This window comes from Natrix helvetica (assembly GCF_964273705.1).
Source record: "Natrix helvetica genome assembly, chromosome: 2".
Lineage (NCBI taxonomy): Eukaryota > Metazoa > Chordata > Lepidosauria > Squamata > Natricidae > Natrix > Natrix helvetica.
Window position 1 is genome coordinate 280,913,551 of NC_138552.1, and position 20,892 is coordinate 280,934,442.

The window sequence follows — 20,892 nt, forward strand, 5'->3', positions numbered from 1 at the left end:
AGGGAGCCAGAATGACTGTTAATTCTCTCTCTGTTTTGTTAGAAGCTAGTTGGTGTATTACTGAAGTATTGTGGTTTGCAACTGTTATCTACTTTGTGTGTTAAACTGAGACTATTTGATAACTGAATTACTGACCTGTGTATGACTTGGACTGTTAACGGGACTCTGAATACTTCTATATTTCTACATAGTAACCTACTATATTTTTATACTATTCAGTGTCTCTGTATGCTGGTTTGTGCATGTTATTCCATATCACTCTCATTACGCTTCTCTGCATACTCGCTCTTCTAACGGGGAGCTTAATTACATAAGTTAGAATGCGTTATTGTAGTCTAATTCTGCCAACTGCCAGGAGTTCGATCCTGACTAACTCAAGGTTGACTCAGCCTTCCATCCTTCCAAGGTCGGTAAAATGAGGAGCCAGATTGTTGGGGGTGATAGGATGACTCTGAAATCCATTTAACGAGGACTGTGAAGTATTATGAAGCAGCATATAAATACAATACAATAATACAATACAATAGTAGAGTTGGAAGGGACCTTGGAGGCCTTCTAGTCCAACCCCCTGCCTAGGCAGGAAACCCTATACCGTTCCAGACAAATGGCTATCCAACAACTTCTTAAAGACTTCCAGTGTTGGGGCATTCACCACTTCTGGAGGCAAGCTGTTCCACTGATTAATTGTTCTCACTGTCAGGAAATTTATCCTCAGTTCTAAGTTGCTTCTCTCCTTGATTAGTTTCCACCCATTGCTTCTTGTTCTACCCTCAGGTGCCTTGGAGAATAGCTTGACTCCCTCTTCTTTGTGGCAACCCCTGAGATATTGGAAGACTGCTATCATGTCTCCCCTAGTCCTTCTTTTCATTAAACGAGAGATACCCAGTTCCTGCAACCGTTCTTCATATGTTTTAGTCTCCAGTCCCCTAATCATCTTTGTTGCTCTTCTCTGCACTCTTTCTAGAGTCTCCACATCTTTTTTACATCGTGGCGACCAGAACTGAATGCAGTATTCCAAGTGTGGCCTTACCAAGGCATTATAAAGTGGTATTAACACTTCACGTGATCCAAGTGCTATTGCTATCGATATTACTATGATGGTATTTTTTGAAAAATGGGAAGATAATTTGGCTTCATGACCCAGCTAGCCTAAGCTATTTCTGTATGGTTCAGTGGTTTATATCTTTCAGTAATGAACTCTGTAGTTTAAAAGTTGGAAGGATTTTTAGTTTTGCTAATTATGCAAAAAAAAAAAACCCAACCCAAAGCAAAACAAGCCCTGTGCAAATTTGTGCAGGAGTAGAGAGAGGATTAAATTAAGATGGATAGCTGAGCCAAAACCAGTTTGTGTGGATCAGGATTGCAAAAAGAGAAAAAGGAGTTGTCCCAAAGATGCTGTTCCATTCAGAATTGAAGAAGCTTTTTGAATGAGAAGGGAAATGTTTTCAAAGAAAGAAACCAGAAAAATCCAGTTGCCTTTTGAACAGCACTTTTGGGACAATCATGACCTGGATAATGGAGAATCTCCATAGACAGAAAAAAGGAGTTCTAATTCATTAGTTTTGTTCAGACCTTGATCTAGATTGAGCTTTGTCCTTTGTGTCCAAGTGTGTAAAAGTTTGTGTCCAAGTGTGAGTTAAACGAGTGGCTGTTAGTGGTAATGGCTTCAAGCAAGCCCTCTCCTTCCTCAGTCTTAAGAATAATTTGCACTTTGTGGACTGCATATTGTTAGGGATGTAACCCTAGGCTTGGCTTGGCAATGTATATAAGCTATGATTACTGCTACTTTAAATGATTCACAGATGTAATTGGCTTGTTACCTCAAGCAGCCATAAGAGGGAGCCAGAATGACTGTTAGATCTCTCTGTTTGTTAGAAGCTGGTTGGTGTATTTTGAGGTATTGTAGTTTGCTACTGTTAGCTATATTTTGTATGCTAGATTGACTGACTAGATAACTGAATTACTGAACCGTGTATGACTCGGACTGTTAACCAGACTCTGAATACCTCTATATTTCTACATAATAAACTAATATATTTTATACTATTCAGTGTCTCTGTATGCTGGTTTGTGCGTGTTATTCCATATCACTCTCACTATGCTTCTCTGCATACTCGCTCTTCTAACGGGAGGTTAATTACTTAAATTCTTTATCCCCATTTGGAGGGTCTGCAGCAAAACTCTTAAGTTTGCAGCTTCAAAATTCATTGGTAAGCCACCGATGGGAAATGTAAAATGTTGGTATTAAGTATCTGACAGATTTAAAACTAGCCTTCACTGAGCCCCATAATTGAAATATTTTTACCAACTTATTTGATTACTTCCTTCACCCTTGGTAATTGGAAAAAAAAGTTTGAAAAAATCTGTCCCTACCCACAAGAAGATGCCAGTCCTACCAGCATAGTATACCTGCCATCAAAACTGGTAGATATGGTTCAAGTGAGTGTGTGTTTAAATCAGAGGTTCAGCCAGTTCAGACTGGTTCACCCAAACCAGTAGTGGAAATTGTGGGTGTCCCCCATGCCCCAGGCTCTATGCTGTCCTATTTAGGCACGTTTTTGAGGCTGGGCACATGCATGGAAGGGGCAGGGGTGGTAACAAAATATGAAACCCAGCGCTGGTTTAAATGGTACCATTGTGATTGGAGACAATCAAATGTTTTGCTCAGCAAAAATTGTCCTAAGTTTCCCAGCAAGGTCAATCAAACCTTTTTCTTTCTCTTGGCAAAAAAAAAGCTTCTTTTTCTCCATCACATAGTTGGGAAGGACATTGGATCCCTTCTTCCCTCCCTCCCTCCCTCCCTCCCTCCTTCCCTTCCTCTGAATGCTTAAAGCTATCCTTGACACCATGGTAGTCTGGCAAACAAATTGAGTTAACTGAGCTTGCTTCATTTTTATTCTGTAGAGAGGCATCCTGGGCTTAACAATCTTGCTTCATTAGAGACTCCCTCTCCCTCTTTGCCCTCTCTTTCCTAAACCATTTTTTAAAAACCTGTTCCTTTCTTCAGTCTGGCTGCAGCTAGAATTAGATTGGACCAAATCCTGACAACCTCCCCCTGTTATTAATGGAATCCATTACAAGATGGCCTTCAAATAGGATTTTATGGGACAGCAATTTAGCAGTCTCTCTATTCCTGATGTTCAGGCTGCCAAAGGCATTATTTATGTAACCAAACAAAATCAGAAGGAGGAGGGAATAAGAGATGTCTGCAGAAAAAAAAGAGGGAGGAAAAATATACTGGTAGAAGAAAATAAAACCTACTGTAAATAAGAGGATTCCTCCACTGTAATAGGCTAATGAGAACTGGGCATATGAATAACACTATATTTTATTTATTTGGTTGGTTGGTTGGCTAGCTGTTGCTTTAAGTTTTCATTTCTGTTTCTGGATTTAATAGTTTGCATTCTTTGTACACTGCCTAGAGCAGCGATGGCGAACTTTTTTTGGCTCGCGTGCCACAAGTGGGGGGAGCGCAGGGGGGTCGTGTGCGGGCGTGCCGCACTCATAATGCAACGCGTGAGCTTCCCCAGTGCGCATGCGCGCACAACGCGCAACCTCCCCATTTTTACATGCTTTTTTCGCCCTCCCCAGGCTCCAGAGGCTTTATAGGAGCCTGGGGAGGGCGAAAAGAGTCTCCCCCGCCACCCCCGGAGGCCCTACAGAGGCTTCAGGGACCGTCACTTCCGGTTTGCTCGGAGGGTGGTTTTAAGCGCTCCGAAGGCGTCAGGGAAGCCTCCGGATGGTCCCTGAAGCCTTCGGAACGCTTAATACGACCCTTCGAGCAACCCGGAAGTCACTTCCGGTTTGCTCGGAGGGTGGTTTTAAGCATTCCGAAGGCTTCAGGGAAGCCTCCAGACGGTCCCTGAAGCCTCCGGGGGGGCGGGGGGGGCTCTTTTGGTGCCATAGGTTCGTCATCACTGGCCTAGAGTGTCAGTGGTCAGGCTGTTTATAAATACTGTAAAATAAATAAAGTCTTTGTATTATTTATTATTCACACCTTTAATTCAGGTGCCTTTCATTCATGTCCATGTCCTACTTTTGCTAAAATAATATAAGTAACCCTGTGAGGCCTGGCAAAGATTCTTCTCCTTGAAAACAGCAGTGATGGAGAGCATATCCACCATGGGCAAAATGCTATTCTATATTAAGAATGACAGGGAAAGAGATTACTTAATGACATTTATAGACCTAACACTTTTCAAGGATACATGGAACTGGATTTATAGAAATAGAGATGAGAAACCATACTGTGAATTATTTTCCCTTGACCTCATTTAAATAATTCTTTGTGGGTAAAAATGTAGTATGCCAAGGATTGAAGGTTTTAGATTAACAGATTATTAGAGTTGGAAGAGATCTTGTATTGTAGGTCATCTAGTCCAACCCCCTATCCCAACAGGAGACCCTACACCAGGGGTGTCAAAGACAAGGCCTACGGGCCTGATCCAATGTGGTCGATCCAGGCTGTGGGAGCTGTCCTGGAAAATGTAAGGGGCCGGCTCACTTTGCTTCGGCCCAGTCTACCCAATGCGGTTTTGGCCCGGTCTACCCAATGGGAAGAGGAAACATCAGCCCAATGGGGCTTCAGTCCGGTCTACCCAAGATGAAGAGGAAACATGCCACAGCAGTTTGGGGAGTGGCATCAAGCTGGCCACGCCCAGCCATCCAGCCATGTCCACCTGGTCCCCCAAGGTCAACCACAGCCCTCAATGCGACCCTCAATGAAATTGAGTTTGACACCCTTGCAAATGGTAGTCCAATCTCTTCTTAAAAGCCTCCAGTCTAGGTGTCCATTGGATCTGATTGATCTTTATAGCTCCAGGAGGAAAGTCAGTGTTTTTATTATGACATCACTCAACAGTGAATGTGACGTCACTGTTCTTAACATTGGATGGCATTTGTGTTCCTTGTAAGGCAGTGCAGCACATGTCTGATTTCAAGAGGAAAAAATCATATTACAGGGTAATAGCAGTTGTTCATTCACAACTTCTGGATATCCAGCTGAGCATGTACTCCGCTCATTTAGTCATTCCTTTTCCACCATTATAAAATGGATTATATTTTTAGCTAAATAGAAGTAATTACGCAAATGAAGGCAAATATACAGGCCCTGGGATAACATTGTAGGATCCAATATGAGTTGGCCACCAGGATCAAAAGTTTATTCTTCCAAGCTTTTGGCTGGTGCTGATGCCCAGCCAATCAGGAAACTTCTCTCTGCAGATTATGTGCACTGTGCTGCCCTACAGGTGGTATTTATATGGTTCCTGGTTGTGTGAAGCCTTTCGTTGTTAATTAGGTGTTGATGGCTGGCTAACGATGCTGCAGAAATAGTTTTTTCTGAATTTGTCTCTGGACATATGAATCTAGTATATAGAAATTTTAGACAAAGTCGTGCTTTTTATTCCTCTCAAGAATATTGTATGGCTGCATTACTAGTATCCTTCTCATCTTTTCTATCACTTTCTCCTATTGGTATCTTATGATTACATTATTTTGTTGTTTGTATGCACAGTGAGAGTTTATGCACTGGAGACAAATACCTTGTGTGACAATCACACTCGGTGAATAAATGTCCTGACCCAGCCTTAGCAGAACTAAGGAATAGACTCCTTGTCCCGAAAAAACCCTCTTTGTTTAGCTACTGTGAATTCATGGCATTCACAAACAGAAAAGTCCAGGCAATAATTCTTCCAAGGGTTAACTGCAGTACAGACCTTATCAATTCCTTGGATAATTGCCAGGCCAGGAGCTGTAAATTAAACACTGTAAAGTGTAAATTAAACACTGTCAAGCAGTCTCTGAGACATGAACCACAATAAGACAAACCTTCCAAAAGAAATCCGAACAGTTGTCTCCTACAACCACCATTCCCCTTTTGCTTCTATTTATTCCCCAGCCAGGGAGGGGCCATTCAGCTTCCACATGTGCCTTTATTCCCGAGTTGGCTGCTGTTCCTCAGTTGTTCTCCTCTCTTGACAGCTCTGCGCATACGTGCATCTGAAACAGACCCCAGCTGCTCTTCTTCCTCACTTATCTCTGACTCAGAAGGCAGCTGAGAAATATTGGACGGCTCTAGCTCCATCTCTGCTTCTGACACAGAGCATCCATCAGAGCCTTCCCCAGACTCCAGGACTGGCCCAAGTTCCTCTCCAACCTCCTCTTCACCCGAGTCTGGTGCCAGTTCCACTGGCAGCTGACGGGCCACAACAATAAAGTATTCTATTCCTATTCCTATTCTGATTCCTATCCCCTATCCCAGCGATGGCGAACCTTTTTTGGCTCACGTGCCACAAGTGGGGAGAGCGCAGGGGGGTCGTGTGCGGGCGTGCCGCACCCATAATGCAACGTGCGACCCCCCAGTGCGCATGTGCGCACAACGCGCAACCCCCCCATTTTTACATGTTTTTTTCGCCCTCCACAGGCTCCAGAGGCTTTATAGGAGCCTGGGGAGGGCAAAAAGAGCCTCCCCTGCCCCCCCGGAGGCCCTCCGGAGGCTTCAGGGACCGTCCGGAGGCTTCCCTGAAGCCTTTGGAATGCTTAAAACCACCCTCCGAGCAAACCGGAAGTGACTTCCAGGTTGCTCGGAGGGTGGTTTTAAGTGCTCCGAAGGCGTCAGGGAAGCCTCCGGACGGTCCCTGAAGCCTTCGGAACACTTAAAACCACCCTCCAAGCAACCCGGAAGTCACTTCCGGTTTGCTTGGAGGGTCATTTTAAGCGCTCCGAAGGCTTCAGGGAAGCCTCCGGACGGTCCCTGAAGCCTCCGGGGGGGGGGGGCGGGGGAGGCTCTTTTCTCCCTCTCCAGGCTCCTATAAAGCCCCTGGAGCCTGGGGAAGGCGAAAAATAGCTTTTAAAAAGGTGAACTCAGCTGGCCAGTGCACGCATGCGCGCTGGCCAGCTGACAGGGCAGCGCCTCGAGTGCCCTGACAAATGGCTCCGCATGCCACTTGTGGCACGCGTGCCATAGGTTCGCCATCACTGCCCTATCCTGTCCCATCCCATCCTATCCTAGGGCCTAAGCTGAAGCTAAAGCCTTCAACTTCCCTATGACTGCCCTGCCATTTTTCTAGCACCGTATTATAGTAACAAAGTCATCCTTGTTAGAAGGACATCCAGAATGATCTCCAGGAACTGCTGCCCTTCACCCAGTTCCACCTTTCTTAGTTTTTTCAGAAGGTCATGACTTAAGAAAAGGATGAGATCATATCATTAGAATGAAAACAAAAATTTGCAGCCAACTGCTAGATTCATTTGTAGATTCCTGATTGTTTGTTTTCCCCTCCTCCTCCTCCTTTCCAGTCTCAGAGTTTTATTACTTTTAGGAATTCTGCCGTCCTTTTCAACAAGAGGGACTGTTTTGCCCTAGGCTGTCCACCATTAAAAGTCTAAAAGTACTCTTTTAATGGTGTGTCTTGTGCGAGAATTTGATTGAAGAAGCCCATTGGAAGCAGCGAGGAGTTGTTTAGTTTTCTTTTTTAATGCATATTCTTGCTTATGAGCAAAAATCTTGTGTAACAGGAAGTCTGTTTGGGGGCCAGGGGATAGTTGCAGGAGAATGGCAATGTGGTGGTGGTGGAGGAGGAAGAAGAGGAACAATTGAATTCAAGCAGAGTAATCATTGCAAAACAGTTTGAAATTCTGAAGTAAGTGTGACTTTGCTGATGGGTTTTCTGCTCCATGTGACAGTTGTATCTTTGCGTCTCGGGGACAAAGCCACTATCTTCATTGGAGGCCACACTTCCATGGGGCCAAGAATTGGCTTTAATGGGGATTTGCAAAGACCCACCATCCAGGAGGTCCTTGTGTTAATTCTTTATTATTGTAGCATGGTGGTGGGTGCAGTTTGTTTAACCCCTCTCAGTGAAGGCGAGAGAAAGAAATACTGTGATAATCTCTATCAACCACATCTCCCTACCTTTCTCTCTGTGGAATAGTGCTACCCTGTTTCCCCCAAAAATAAGCCCTCCCCCTCAAAATAAGCCCTCCCCGAAAATATTGCAACGCAGTGACCACACTCGTTGCCTCCTGCACCTCAAAAATAATAAGACCTCCCCGAAAATAAGGCCAAGCACTTATTTCGAGGGTCATAAGAAAATAAGACCCTGTCTTATTTTGGGGGAAACATGCTATGCAATTCCCCCACCACCACCTACTCTCTTAGTAATGTTTAAGTAGCCAACTGGCAGGGTATATTATAAGAAGTCACCAAGCGAAAATGAAATTTCAGTTAAAAGTAAATTTATTTTAAATGAATGAAACCCAGCTAATATAATTACTATATTCAATTAAGTATTTAATGAAGTTCTTGTAGCACATTTTTAACAATTGCAATCTGGTAGCGGTTTTGGAGAATGCTTTCGGGCAGAGTCAAGACTGGGGGTAGAGTGAGTGGGGGGACATATTTTCACCTCTGAATTCCAGCAAGCACTATAATGCTTGAATTGATTTGAGCTCTAGAACAGGGCAGTGCATAACATTCAGAGGCTATCTGGTTGTTCTATTGTGGTTTTTGATGTCCAGGCAACCCAAGACTCATCTAACTTTCAGTTGGTTCTTGTTGATTTCAGGCAATCATGGCGCTGCTGGGGAAGCTTTCCGATGGGCTTCTTAACAACTGCAGACCTGACCAATGGCACTTGGTGTTCTCTCAAAAAGATGAAGTTATCACCAGCTTAGTATCAGCCTTAGACTCTATGGTAAGTTTTGGGCGAGTTGTATGTTTGGAAGAAACTTACATTTTCAGTAGATGTAGTTGAGAGCCAAGATCCCTCTTGTTACTTGGTAGCCAATGTTGTGTGTATGAATTTGGACTAAGTCTTGAAAGATCCAAGATCACATTTATTCTCAGCCAAAGGAATTCACTGAGTTATTTGGGGTCAGTTATTTTCCCTCAACTCATTGTAAGCCAGTTTGAGATCCTAAAGAAAAGGCCGGATATAAACCAAAAAAAGAAATTAATTATATGTGGCAACAAGCTTAATTCATTTTGAAATCATGTATATTTTTTCACAGTTGGGGTGAATAGATTAGCTCAGGGGCGTCCAAACTTGGGAACTTTAAGACTTGTGGACTTCAACTCCCAGAATTCCCCAGCCAGCCAGCTGGCGGGGGAATTCTGGGAGTTGAAGTCCACAAGTCTTAAAGTTCCCAAGTTTGGACACCCCTGGATTAGCTCTTTGCAAAATGTTTGCTTTGAGTAGTGGGGCAGATCAAGAAACATCCAATTACTATATGATATACCATATTATAATTACTGTCATCCTCTTCCTTGAGGATGAGTCCAGAGTAGTGTACCCAAACAAGGAATAAAAACAAAAGCTGTACGAAAAAGAATTAGCTAAACTAGCTCACGATGATCATCCATCATCAGGAATATACCAATTTACTTAAAAAGTTCATTAATAAAGATTGTTTTTGGAAGGCCAGTCTTGAAGCTCTAGAGAAGGTTGGATGAACAAGCATGGTTTCCTCATCTATCCTGTTAACATGAAGATACTGTCTTTTCCACCATTTCATAATCTCATTTATGCCCCAAGTGACTTTGTACTCCTAAAGTGGTTCCAACGCCAGAAAACCTATGGATTTATCTCCATCTTTGCCTATATAGCTGAACCCCAGATCAAGTTAGCAAAACTCAGTAAACTTAGTTTAACGAGACAAAATGGCTGGGTTCACATATAAAGCAATAACACCCAAAGAAACCTTACACTGATTTAGCATGAAGACCTATTCACACAACCTGTGAAGAGAATGACTGGGTTCCCTCAAGGTTCTGCATTACAACTACCCAACCCTATTTTTGTCATAGGAGCCCAGCCTTGGTTTAGGAGTCTCATAATTCTGTGTTCCCACAACAGTTGGATCTTAGTTATTGAATTAACCCTTTTTTCTGATTTCCACAGCACACTGACGCATAAGAAAACCAAAAAAGTTTGGGTTTGCACAACACGCCATTCTTCGGAGTTAAAGCTAACCAAGATTGGCATATTTTAAAAATGCAATAATTAGATCTTTAACTGGCCTTAATTTTTGTGTAAATGCTACCAATGAGTGTCAAGCGAACCCCCTCCTTTTACCGTTCAATCATTGGGATTAATCCCATTGATCAGTCTTCATTTTTAAATGACTTGAACAAATGTCCACTTCCTGCTCTTTCTGTGAGGTCACAGCATGCTTGCAAATATTCCAGCTGCCAAAAAAAAGAGAGAGGCTAATCAAAGCAATTTGGCTGGAGCCAAAATTTCTACGTAAGTGATAGGTAAAAAAAAACTCTGTAGCTTTGTCTCAAAATGTGGCCGCAGATTTATGGAAGAAACAAAGAGCTTGTGTCACTTTAGATGGCTGTTGCAGAGAAATTGCTCCAAGGGCTGGAGTCTGAAGAGGAAATGGCTTGTATCCGTAGCTAAAAGAGCTTTGAAATCAATCCTTAAAAACACATATTGTGGTTTCTGTTAACCTTCATGTTGGCATAGAACGTTTCAGATGTCCTTGTTTTATCAACTCTGGTGCTTGCTTAACCCCAACCCCACCCCAGATGACAAAAGTTTTATTTTCTATTACAAAAGAATATTTTTTTTAAAAGAGTCATAATTTCCCAACCCCCTGTTTTTCTTTGTTTTTTCAAACCCCTGTAGAAATGTTACATAAGTCAACCTTTCCTCTCCCCGCTGAATAAGATACATACCTGGCACAGTCTTTGAAATTAATCTTTAATGTGGAAGAGATTAGGAAGGAGATAAGGAGTGTGTATGCATAAATTTGCAGCCTATCAACATTTCAAAAAATGCTGAAATTAAGCCTAATGCAGAAGAATATGTCTAGATTGAACATTTAGAGTTGTTTGGAAATGACCTGAATGGTATGACTCCTAAACACATTGGACAGTTGGAGACAATTCTGTGCTCAGCTATATAATATACAATAATTAATATAATAAAAATTAATACTAATAGCAATAGCATAGGGGAGGCTTCTGTGGGTCAAGGCTGAGGAAGAGAAGGCAATAGATGCCGGATCGCGTAGTTTCGTAACAGAGCACAGGTATTAGCTAGTTTCTAATATTAGGCCAAAAGCAATATGTAAGGGTAGACAGTTTGTACTTCCTTTTAACCCTGAATTCCTGAGGAATATGGAATAGCAAGGACAACAACCTTCTGGAAGATTTGGATGCCAAGAAGAAGAAGAAACCTCTCACAAAGACCTTGTAGGAAGTTTCTACCAGACCAACTTGGAAATGAGATCTAGACATCTCTCTGTTTCTCCGGTCAAGCAAATGAAAGCAGAATAATGAATATGATTCAGTATGATATAAAACACGGGGCGCATAGCACATTTTGGCCTTATGACTCTATTCAAAGCATGTGGAGGAAAAAGTGAAAGTTTGACTGGCCCTTCATTTGCCTCATAACTGCTGAGCCACAGAACATCAGTTGCTCTTCCTGATACAGCTTTTTTTTAAAAAAAAAAATCCTGCCTTTTCTGCCCAAAGATTTGTATCAGGTTTTGAACGTTCTCATTCAATTTTAGTTTTTTTTAAAAAAGCATTCTTTTAAAAAAAAAAAGTCAACCCACATACTCTATCTTAACTGTAGATGGAACTTAAATCTTAAATAACTGAGCAAGTTAAAATTGTAATAAATAAATAGTAAGGCTTTGGATCATAAGTAAATGAAAAGACCCTTCTCTTAATAGCAATAGATTTATATACCACTTCACAGTGCTTTACAGCCCTCTCTAAGCAGTTTACAGAGTCAGCCTATTGCCCCCAACAATCCGTGTCCTCCTTTTATCCACCTCGCAAGGATGGAAGGCTGAGTCAACCTTGAACTGGTCAGAAATGAACTACTTTCAGAAAGCGTTATATTTGGATCGGTGAAGTCTATCTGCTTTCATTTATTAATTACTTTTAATATACACATAGTCCTTGAATTAAGACCATAATGGAACCTGCCCATTAACAGTTGTAAGTTATAAAACACTGAGTTCTTGAAGTGCAATCACATGACTGGGACAGGGGGAGGGATGGGGATTGTTGGAACTTTGGATCTGGGTCATAAGTCTCCTTTTTCAGGTAAGTCACAACTTCAAACAGTCGCTGAGTGATCAGTACTAATTTGAGGACTACCTGTACTGCCTTTCTGTCAAAATATTATTCATGGTCCTTTGCATCCTGATTTCATTATCCTCATACGATCTCTGTGAGGTAAATTAAACTGACAGATTCTGATTCAGAGTCTTCCAATCTCAAATTGGTCCTACTTATAAACTCAAAATGCGTGGCTGAGTATGGACAACTTAGAGTGATAGAGCATGAAGCTTGGAAGGTTCCTTAGAGATCATCTAGTCCAGCGATGGCGAACCTTTTTTGGTTCGCGTGCCATAAGTGGGGGGAGCGCAGGGGGTCGTGTGCGGGCGTGCCGCACCCATAATGCAATGTGTGACCCCAGTGCGCATGCGCGCACTGTAGGCGCTCACCCCCCCCATTTTTAGATGTTTTTTTCGCCCTCCCCAGGCTCCAGAGGCTTTATAGGAGCCTGGGGAATGCGAAATCAGCCTTCCCCGCCTCCCGGACGCCCTCCGGAGGCGTCAGGGAAGCCTCCGGACGGTTCCTGAAGCCTTTGGAGCACTCAAAACGATCCTCCGTTTGCTCGGAGGGTCGTTTTGAGTGCTCCGAAGGCTTCAGGGACCATCCGGAGGCTTCCCTGACACCTTCGGAGCGCTCAAAACGACCCTTTAAAAAGCTGACAGGGCAGTGCCTCGCGTGCCCTGACAAATGGCTCCGCGTGCCACCTGTGGCACGCGTGCCATAGGTTCGCCATCACTGATCTAGTCCAAGCCTTTATTCAGCGCAAGAATCCAGTATTACTACTGTATATGTCATGTCAGACAAATGCCAGCCCGCCTTTGTTTAAATAATGAAAGAGAATACATCACTTTCTGAAACAGTCTATTCTGCTGTTAAAGAGCTTTTATTCAGATTTTTTTTCTCCTGATGTTCAACTGTGCTTCCTTACAGTTAAGCCTTATACAGTACTTTATTGTCCTGCCTTCTGGATTGCTCTGCCTTGTTCTTCTATGGACCTTCAGATCCTTGAAGAGGACTGTCATTCTCTTCTCGCATTCTTCTTTTCTCTGGGTTGAACACCTCCATTACATGCAAATGTTTGTCCAATCCAGGCGTGAAATGCTACCAGTTCGGGTGGGCGTCCGTTTTTGCTTCCAGCAGGCTTCCCTGAAGCCTGCTAGGCCAAAAACAGGGTGGGAGTTGCTGATAGATAGATAGATAAATAGATAGATAGATAGATAGATAGATAGATAGATAGATAGATAGATAGATAGATAGATAGATAGATAGATGATAGATAGATGATAGATAGATAGATAGATAGATAGATAGATAGATAATAAATAAATAAATAAATAAATAAATAAATAAATAAATAAATAAATAAATAAATAAATAGTAAGGAAGGGAAAAAGAAAAAAAGAAAGAAAAGAAGAAAAAGAAGAAAATGAAGAAGAAGAAGAAAAAGAAGAGAAGGAGAAGGAGAAGAAGAAAAAAGAAAAAAAAGAAAAAGAAAAGAGAGATGGAGAGACGGGAGAAAGAAAGGGAGGGAAAAATTAAAGGAAGGAAAGACTACATACCTGGCACTAGACGCAGCTTCATAGGATAATCCAGGGCTGGAAGGGACCTGGAGGTCATCTAGTCCAAACCTGCTCCAGCAGGACATTGTTAAAGTGAGTTTATGTTTTTTGATCCCCCAGTTACATGACTACATAGTTACGTGACCCCACCAAGCCACGCCCAGAGAACTGGTAGTAAAAAAATTTAGATTTCACCACTGGTCCAATCTCCTTATCATCCTGGTTTCTTTGCTCTGGACACATTCCAGGTTTTTAGTATCTTTCCAAATGGACACCATATTATGGGTGTGGTCTGTCCAGTGCAGCAAAGAGAGGAATAATGACTTTTCTTAATCTTGACTTCATACCCTTGATAAGAGCCTAGGATAGCATTTGCTTTGCTTTGCAACTTCATCACATGGTTGGTTCATGTTGCTGCTTATTATGATTCTCCCCCAGAATGGTCTACTGCTCCCACCCTGTATTCGTGCTTAATCTCTATTGACATTCCTCTTGCTGATTTTTGCTTAGAGTTCCTGCTTGTCAAGTTCTTCCTGAATCTTGATACAGGAACTGTCTTCTGAGATGTTTGCTAACCTGCCTATCTTTGGGCTCTTCTGATTCTAGTCCAGTTTCAAACTTATGCAAACTGTATTGTCTCAAGGGTGGGCAGCTTTATAAGACTCCTTAGGGAAACAATTGTAGTTCAGTGACAAGAATTTACACCTTGCACAAATGGCTTGGGTTCAATTTTCAGCATCTTCCGCTGCAAGGGAGAAAGCTCCTTGTCTGAAAATCTTAATTCTTTTTTTTTTTTTTTTTTTTTTTTAAATGTTTATTTATTTTTCTTTAAAAAGACAAGACAACACATAAGGTACAAGAGCAGGGAAGTAAAAAAAAAAACACATTTTCATCAAGCATGTCGTTTGGTTACAAGTTTTTGTGCGATGGTTTTTACAATTAAGGATGCGTTCACTAATTATCCATTAAATATAGTTAAATATTTCATTGAGCATTGCATGTTCAAGTTACCATAGTATTCTTTCTTTTATGACAACCCTTATTTCTTTATCTCTACAATTATGTACTAGGTAGCAATAGGTCTTTATAAAATTGTATCACCATTCTCTCAAAGATAAAAGTGGAGATTAAGTCAAAGAAAAAAAGAAACTCATTACTTCATATAAGACATTTCTATTTTCCATTAATCTTAAAGTTTCCAATCATCCTCAACTCCAAATTTAATTTCCCATTATTATTTGTCAATCCATGTAGTCATTAAATATTTTAATCTATATTCACATCCATTGTTCATTACATCATCATTATTCCATTTTATATTATAAAATAGTCACCAGCCATAATCATACCTAACAGTTTAAATCATCTCACTCTTATATATTAAATACATTATTATTCTTATCTCGTATAAGTAAATGGTCTATTTCATAATAAAGGCTTAATATGTATAGAAAGAGAAAAGAAAAAAAAAGAAAGAAAAAAGAGAGAGATTTTTTCAAAACATTAAGTATAACTTTCTATTATTATTACATATAAGATAGGGTAAAGAAAAAGAAAAGATTCACTTCCAAGTTTTTTTATCCAACCATTGATAAAACAAGTCCCATACTTTATAAAATTGCTCATCCTCTAATTCTCTAATTTCAAATGTAAGTTTACTCATTTCTGCACAGTTCATTATCTTCCGAACAATTTCCTCCTCTGTTGGTACTTTCTCATTTTTCCAGTATTTAGCAAATACAATTCTAGCAGCTGTTAAGACATTTATGATCAAATATTTCAAGTCTTTATTGTATGTTTCTGGTATTATTCCCAATAAGAAAAGTTCTGGTTTCAAGTCTATATGTTTATGTATCATTTTCTCCAACCACATGTGTATTTTAGTCCAGTATCTCTTAGCTTCAGGACAAGTCCACCACATGTGGTAATATGTGCCGGGTGTATGTTGACATTTCCAGCATTTTTCAGACTTATTCTTCGACATTCTTGCTATTCTCGATGGGGATAAATGCCACCTATAAAACATCTTATACAAATTTTCTTTATATGCAGTTGACATTGTCATTTTATAATTTTGAGTCCACAATTTTTGCCATTTTTCTAAATCAATCCCATGTCCAAAGTTTTTTCCCCAGGCTAACATAGTTCCTTTCACTTGTTCTTCATATAATTTCACCTCTAATAAATAATCATAAAATTTTTTAATTAATTTTTCATCGTTACCTGTTAAAATTTTATCTAATTCAGTCAGTTTATCATAAAAACCCTCATTTTTTCGATCTTCATTGTATCTAGAATGTATTTGCACATATGAGTACCAATTGAGTTCAATACCTTCTTGTTTCAATTCTTGTATAGATTTAAGTTCACCCTCTGCATTCAATAATTCAGCATATCTAACTGCTTCTTCCCTTTTAAATATTATTGGATATGAAAAGGCTTCAATAGTTGATATCCAGACTGGAATTTTCAAGTAGTGCAACCTCTTAACCTTCTGCCAGTTTAATAACAGAGCCTCTCTTATAGAATGGTCTCTAAAGTAACCATGTTTTTTAGTTCCTTTATACCATAAGTATGCATGCCATCCCAACAGCAAGTCATGACCTTCTAGATTCAAAAGCCTATCATTTCTTAGCATTATCCATTCCTTGATCCACATCAGACTAGCTGCCTGATAGTATAACTCCCAATCAGGTAAACCCCACCCTCCCCTTGATTTGGAATCTTGTAACAATTTACATTTTATTCTTGCTTTTTTCCCTTGCCATATAAATTTCAACACTATTTTATTTAATTCTTCAAAATATCCTTTCCCCAACTTAATTGGAATAGTCTGAAACAGGTATAACAGTCTAGGTAAGATATTCATTTTGATTGTTGCGATTCTACCAATCATTGATAATTGAAGATTCTTCCATTTCGCCAAGTCTGTTACAATTTGTTGCTTCAATTTAATATAATTATCTTCTTTGAGAGTGCTGCACTTGGCTGTTAGGTGAATCCCCAAATATTTAACTTTGTTTGTGATTTGCATTTCCAAATTTTCCGCCAATTCTTCTTTTTGTTTTCGGGGTATATTTTTTGTTAAAATCTTTGTTTTGTCTTTGTTTATTTTTAAACCTGCAACTTTTCCATACGCCTCGATTTCTCCTATCAGTTTAGGTGCAGATTGAAATGGCTCCTCAAGGATGAAGACTAAGTCGTCAGCAAATGCTTGCAACTTGTATTCTTCCTTTTTAATGATCATTCCCTTTATTTCTTCCTCTTCTCTAATCTTTCTATTTAGTACTTCTAATGTTAAAACAAAAAGCAGTGGTGACAGTGGACAGCCTTGTCTCGTACCTCTTTTAATTTCAATTGGATCCGTCAGCTCTCCATTTATCATTATCTTGGCTGTTTGCTTGTGATATATCGTTTGTATGGCTTGAATAAAATTCTTACCAAAATTCATTTGTTCCATTTGTTGAGTCATAAATGTCCAATTCACGTTATCAAAGGCTTTCTGCGCATCCAAGAAAATCAAAGCCATTTGCTTCTCAGAGTGGACCTGATAATATTCTAAGGTATTTAGAATTGTCCTTATGTTATCTCTAATTTGCCTCTTTGGTAAAAAACCATTTTGGTCCGGGTGGATAAACCCATTTAGGTATTTTTTCAGTCTCTCTGCCAGTATTGAGGCAAATAGTTTATAGTCTGAGTTCAACAAGGAGATAGGTCTATAGTTCTTAATTTGCGTATGGTCTGCCTCCTCTTTGGGTATTAATGTAATATATGCCTCCAACCATGAATTAGGTATTTTACTTTCAATCATTACTTCATTCATGACTTCTAGTAATGGAACGGCCAAGGATTTTTCTAATGTTCTATAGAATTCCACAGGAAGGCCATCCGGTCCCGGGGCCTTCCCATTATTTTGTCTTTTAAGGGCCTCAGTTAATTCCATCATTGTTATTTTATCTTCAAATATAGTTCTAGTATCATTTGGTATTTGGGGGAGTTTGGCGTTTTGTAAATATTGTTTCACTTCTTTCTCTTCTATGTTCTCTTGTTCATACAGCTTGGCATAGTAATCTTGAATAATTTTCCTTTTTTCCATATTTCCATGATGCAATTGTCCTTGTTCATCTCTTAGTTGTAGTATTTTCTTGGTCTCTCTTTCTTTTCTCAGTTTATAAGCCAGCCATCTGCCTGGTTTATTTGCATTTTCAAAATAGTTCTGTTTGGCGCCTCTGATTTTTTGGGCCAGGTCCTCCTTTTCCAATAGGTCAAGTTTGTGTTTTATTGTGTCCATCTTTATTTTAATCTCTTTCTTTTGTGGAGATTTCTGTAGTTCTTTTTCCAATGTGCTGTAATCTTTTTCTAGATCCTTAGACACTTGTCTTTTCTTTAAGTTTCTCTTTCTTATATAGTCTATTATCAAACCTCTAGAAAAGGCCTTCATTGTATCCCAAAGATTCTGTAAAGACGTATCTTCTTTTTTGTTTTCTTTAAAGAAGAAAGTCAATTCTTTTTCCATTTTCTTTACAAATTCTTTCTCTTTCAATATCCTGTTATCTAGTGTCCATCTCGATCTTCTTCTTTGTTGTCTCCAACCTATTGCCATTGGATTGTGGTCTGCCCAGATGTTTGGTTCAATCTCCACATCTAGTGCGCTGCTGGATATGCCCGTTGAAGCCCAAATCATATCAATTCTAGAGAACGATGAGTGTCTATTTGAATAAAAGGTATATTGTTTTTTAATGGGGTTCCTTTCTCTCCACACATCTTTTAGATTTATTTCATCCATCATCCTGAAGAAGGACTTTGGGAGTGTTTTTCTATTTTGTTTTGTTGTTTTGTGGGTCTTATAGTCCAGTTTCTGGTCTACAATACCATTGAAGTCTCCCATCATGCAAATGTCAGCATAGTCTAGATCAGAAATTTTCTTGTGAATTTTTTTATAAAAGTCATCTTGTTTTTCATTAGGGGCATAAATTCCAATTAGCAGTATTTTCCTAGCATTGTCCATTATTTCCACCATTAAAATTCTTCCATCTTCGTCTGTGTAGATTTGTTTCGCAGGGATTTTATCTTTAATGTAGAAGGTCACACCTCTTTGTTTACAGTCCGCTAACGAAGTAAAGTTTTTTCCCAGTTTTGGTTGTACTAATAAATGACTATTACTTTGTTGAATATGTACTTCTTGTAAGCAAATTATATCTAATTTTAATTTCCCTAATTTGTGGAATATTTTCGTTCGTTTACATGGCGAATTAAGTCCATTTATATTAATTGAGAGTAATTTTATTCCTTCCATCCTTATGTTTTATATATAGGATTTATAGCTCTAGTTGATCTTGGTTCCCGTTGTGCTCTACTCTCTACACCCCCAACAGCACCTTCTTCAATGTCAATTCCACCTACAGCACCCTCTGTCCTCTCAATTTCGGTTATGGGTAGATCCAGCAGTTGCACCGGTGGCTCTTCATTTCCAGGCTTCTCTGGCTTTCCTCTCAAATGTTCTGTGTAGAAAGCTTCTGCCTTCTCAATTGCATCAATTCTATATCTCTGTCCTTTCCATACAAACATGAGGCCTTCCGGAATCAACCATCTATAGTTAACTCCTATTTTAAGTAAGGCTGTAGTCAAGAATTGATATTTTCTTCTTTTCTCTCTCACCCGTCTTGGTATTTGCTTAAGAATTGCAATCTCCTTGCCTTTGTATTGCAGTTTTTTATCTCTTGTGTTTTGCAGGATTTGTAGTTTTAGTGCTTTTTTCGTAAATCTTACATGGACCTCCCTTGGGAGGGAGTTCCTCGTTGCATATCTTGTGTTAACTCGAAATGTCTCATCTATCCCGTCCATTATCTTCTCCTCAGGTATCCCTAGTATTTCTATGAGAATTTGGGATATTATTTGTGGCAGATTTTCACCCTTTTCTTCTACTATATTTTGAAACCTCAAAAAATATTCAGAGCGCTCCATCTCCAGTCCAATTATTACACTGCTTTCTGTTTCCACTTCATTCAATCTGGAATCAAACTCTTCATCCCTCTTCTCTCTCTGCTTCTCTCTTTCAGCAATTTTTTGCATAACATCTTCTTGTTTTTTGACCCACTGTTGTATATCTTTTATATTTCTCTCTGCTTCGTCTGTTTTTTTTTCTATGTTCTCCATCTTCGTTTCCACATTGTCCAACTTCTTTACAAGTGTATCAAATTTTTCATCAGAGCTTGTTTGAAGTTTCTGTATTGCTTGCATAATTGAATCTAATGATATGGTCTTCTCTTTTTCCTGTTGGATCATAGATTGTATTGATCTTTGTCCTCCTGCCGGTGAGGAGGCAGGGGTTGTTGTTGTAGAACCCACTGGTGTTGGCTTTCTACTCATCTTGCTATTTTACTCTCTCTTCTTCTTCGTTTTGTGGTTCAGTCCAATTGCAGTTAACACTAGAAAAAAAAAGAAGGTAGAAAGGGGAAAAGAGGGAGGGGGGGAAATAGGGGAAGAGAGTGTATAGTAGTTAGATAAAAGTAATAGGGGGAGAAAGCAAGGTTTGATATAGGATATAAGAGAGAGGCAGAAGAGGGAGAGGGGCACAGAGAGAAAGTGAGTGGGAAGGGAAAGAAAAAGACAATCTGTATAAGAAAAATAAGGGTGGGTAAATGGAGCGGGAGGAGAGAAAGAAAAAAAAATGTATCTCTGTTATTTCAAGAAGAAAAAAAAAGGGGAAATAAGAAAAATGGAAAAAGAAAAAATTGCAGACCAAGGAAGAAAAAAAAAAAAAGAAGGGAAAAATTGTTCAGCGCTTCCAGGCTCCAGGACTTCAAAAAAAAAAAAAAAGAAAGAAAGAAAGAAACAACACACGCACCAACTAGAAAAGGGAAAAAGTCATCACATCCCCAGGAGAATAGTATAAACACTTAATGTAATTTCCAAAGTCACTCCAGTTTTCTCTTATAAGTCTTCCAAGATAAGTTTCCAGACCTTACAGCTCCACAAGGAACAGCCTGCAAAAACCATCTGTGTTCCTTGCTTCTTATCAGGTCCTGACCTTGAATAAATGTCTTTTTCTCAAAATAATCCCAGCTGTAGGAATTGGCAACAATGTTTCAAAGTCCGCTAGATGGCAGTGTTAAAGTAACAGTGTTAAAATGTATCCAGTCCCTAGCCCCTCGAAGCGCTGCCTAAAAGAGAAAGTTAAGCTCAGCACAAAGAGGAAAAAAAAAAAATCTTTCAGGCATTAAAAGGTATATAAGAAAAAAGGCTCTG

At 39.8% G+C, this 20,892-nt stretch overlaps 1 protein-coding gene across 4 annotated transcripts in view; it reads left to right on the forward strand.

Annotated features, from left to right (window-relative positions):
• GTF2IRD1 (GTF2I repeat domain containing 1) overlaps positions 1-20,892 on the forward strand; it is a gene marked incomplete at its 5' end in the record, with an annotated part of 194,773 nt that overhangs the window by 80,652 nt on the left and 93,229 nt on the right. For all 4 annotated transcript variants that reach the window (XM_081941414.1, XM_081941415.1, XM_081941417.1 and 1 more), the window contains one exon: positions 8,568-8,696. In XM_081941414.1, the coding sequence (XP_081797540.1) occupies positions 8,568-8,696 (129 nt within the window). The remainder of the gene's footprint in view (positions 1-8,567; positions 8,697-20,892) is intronic.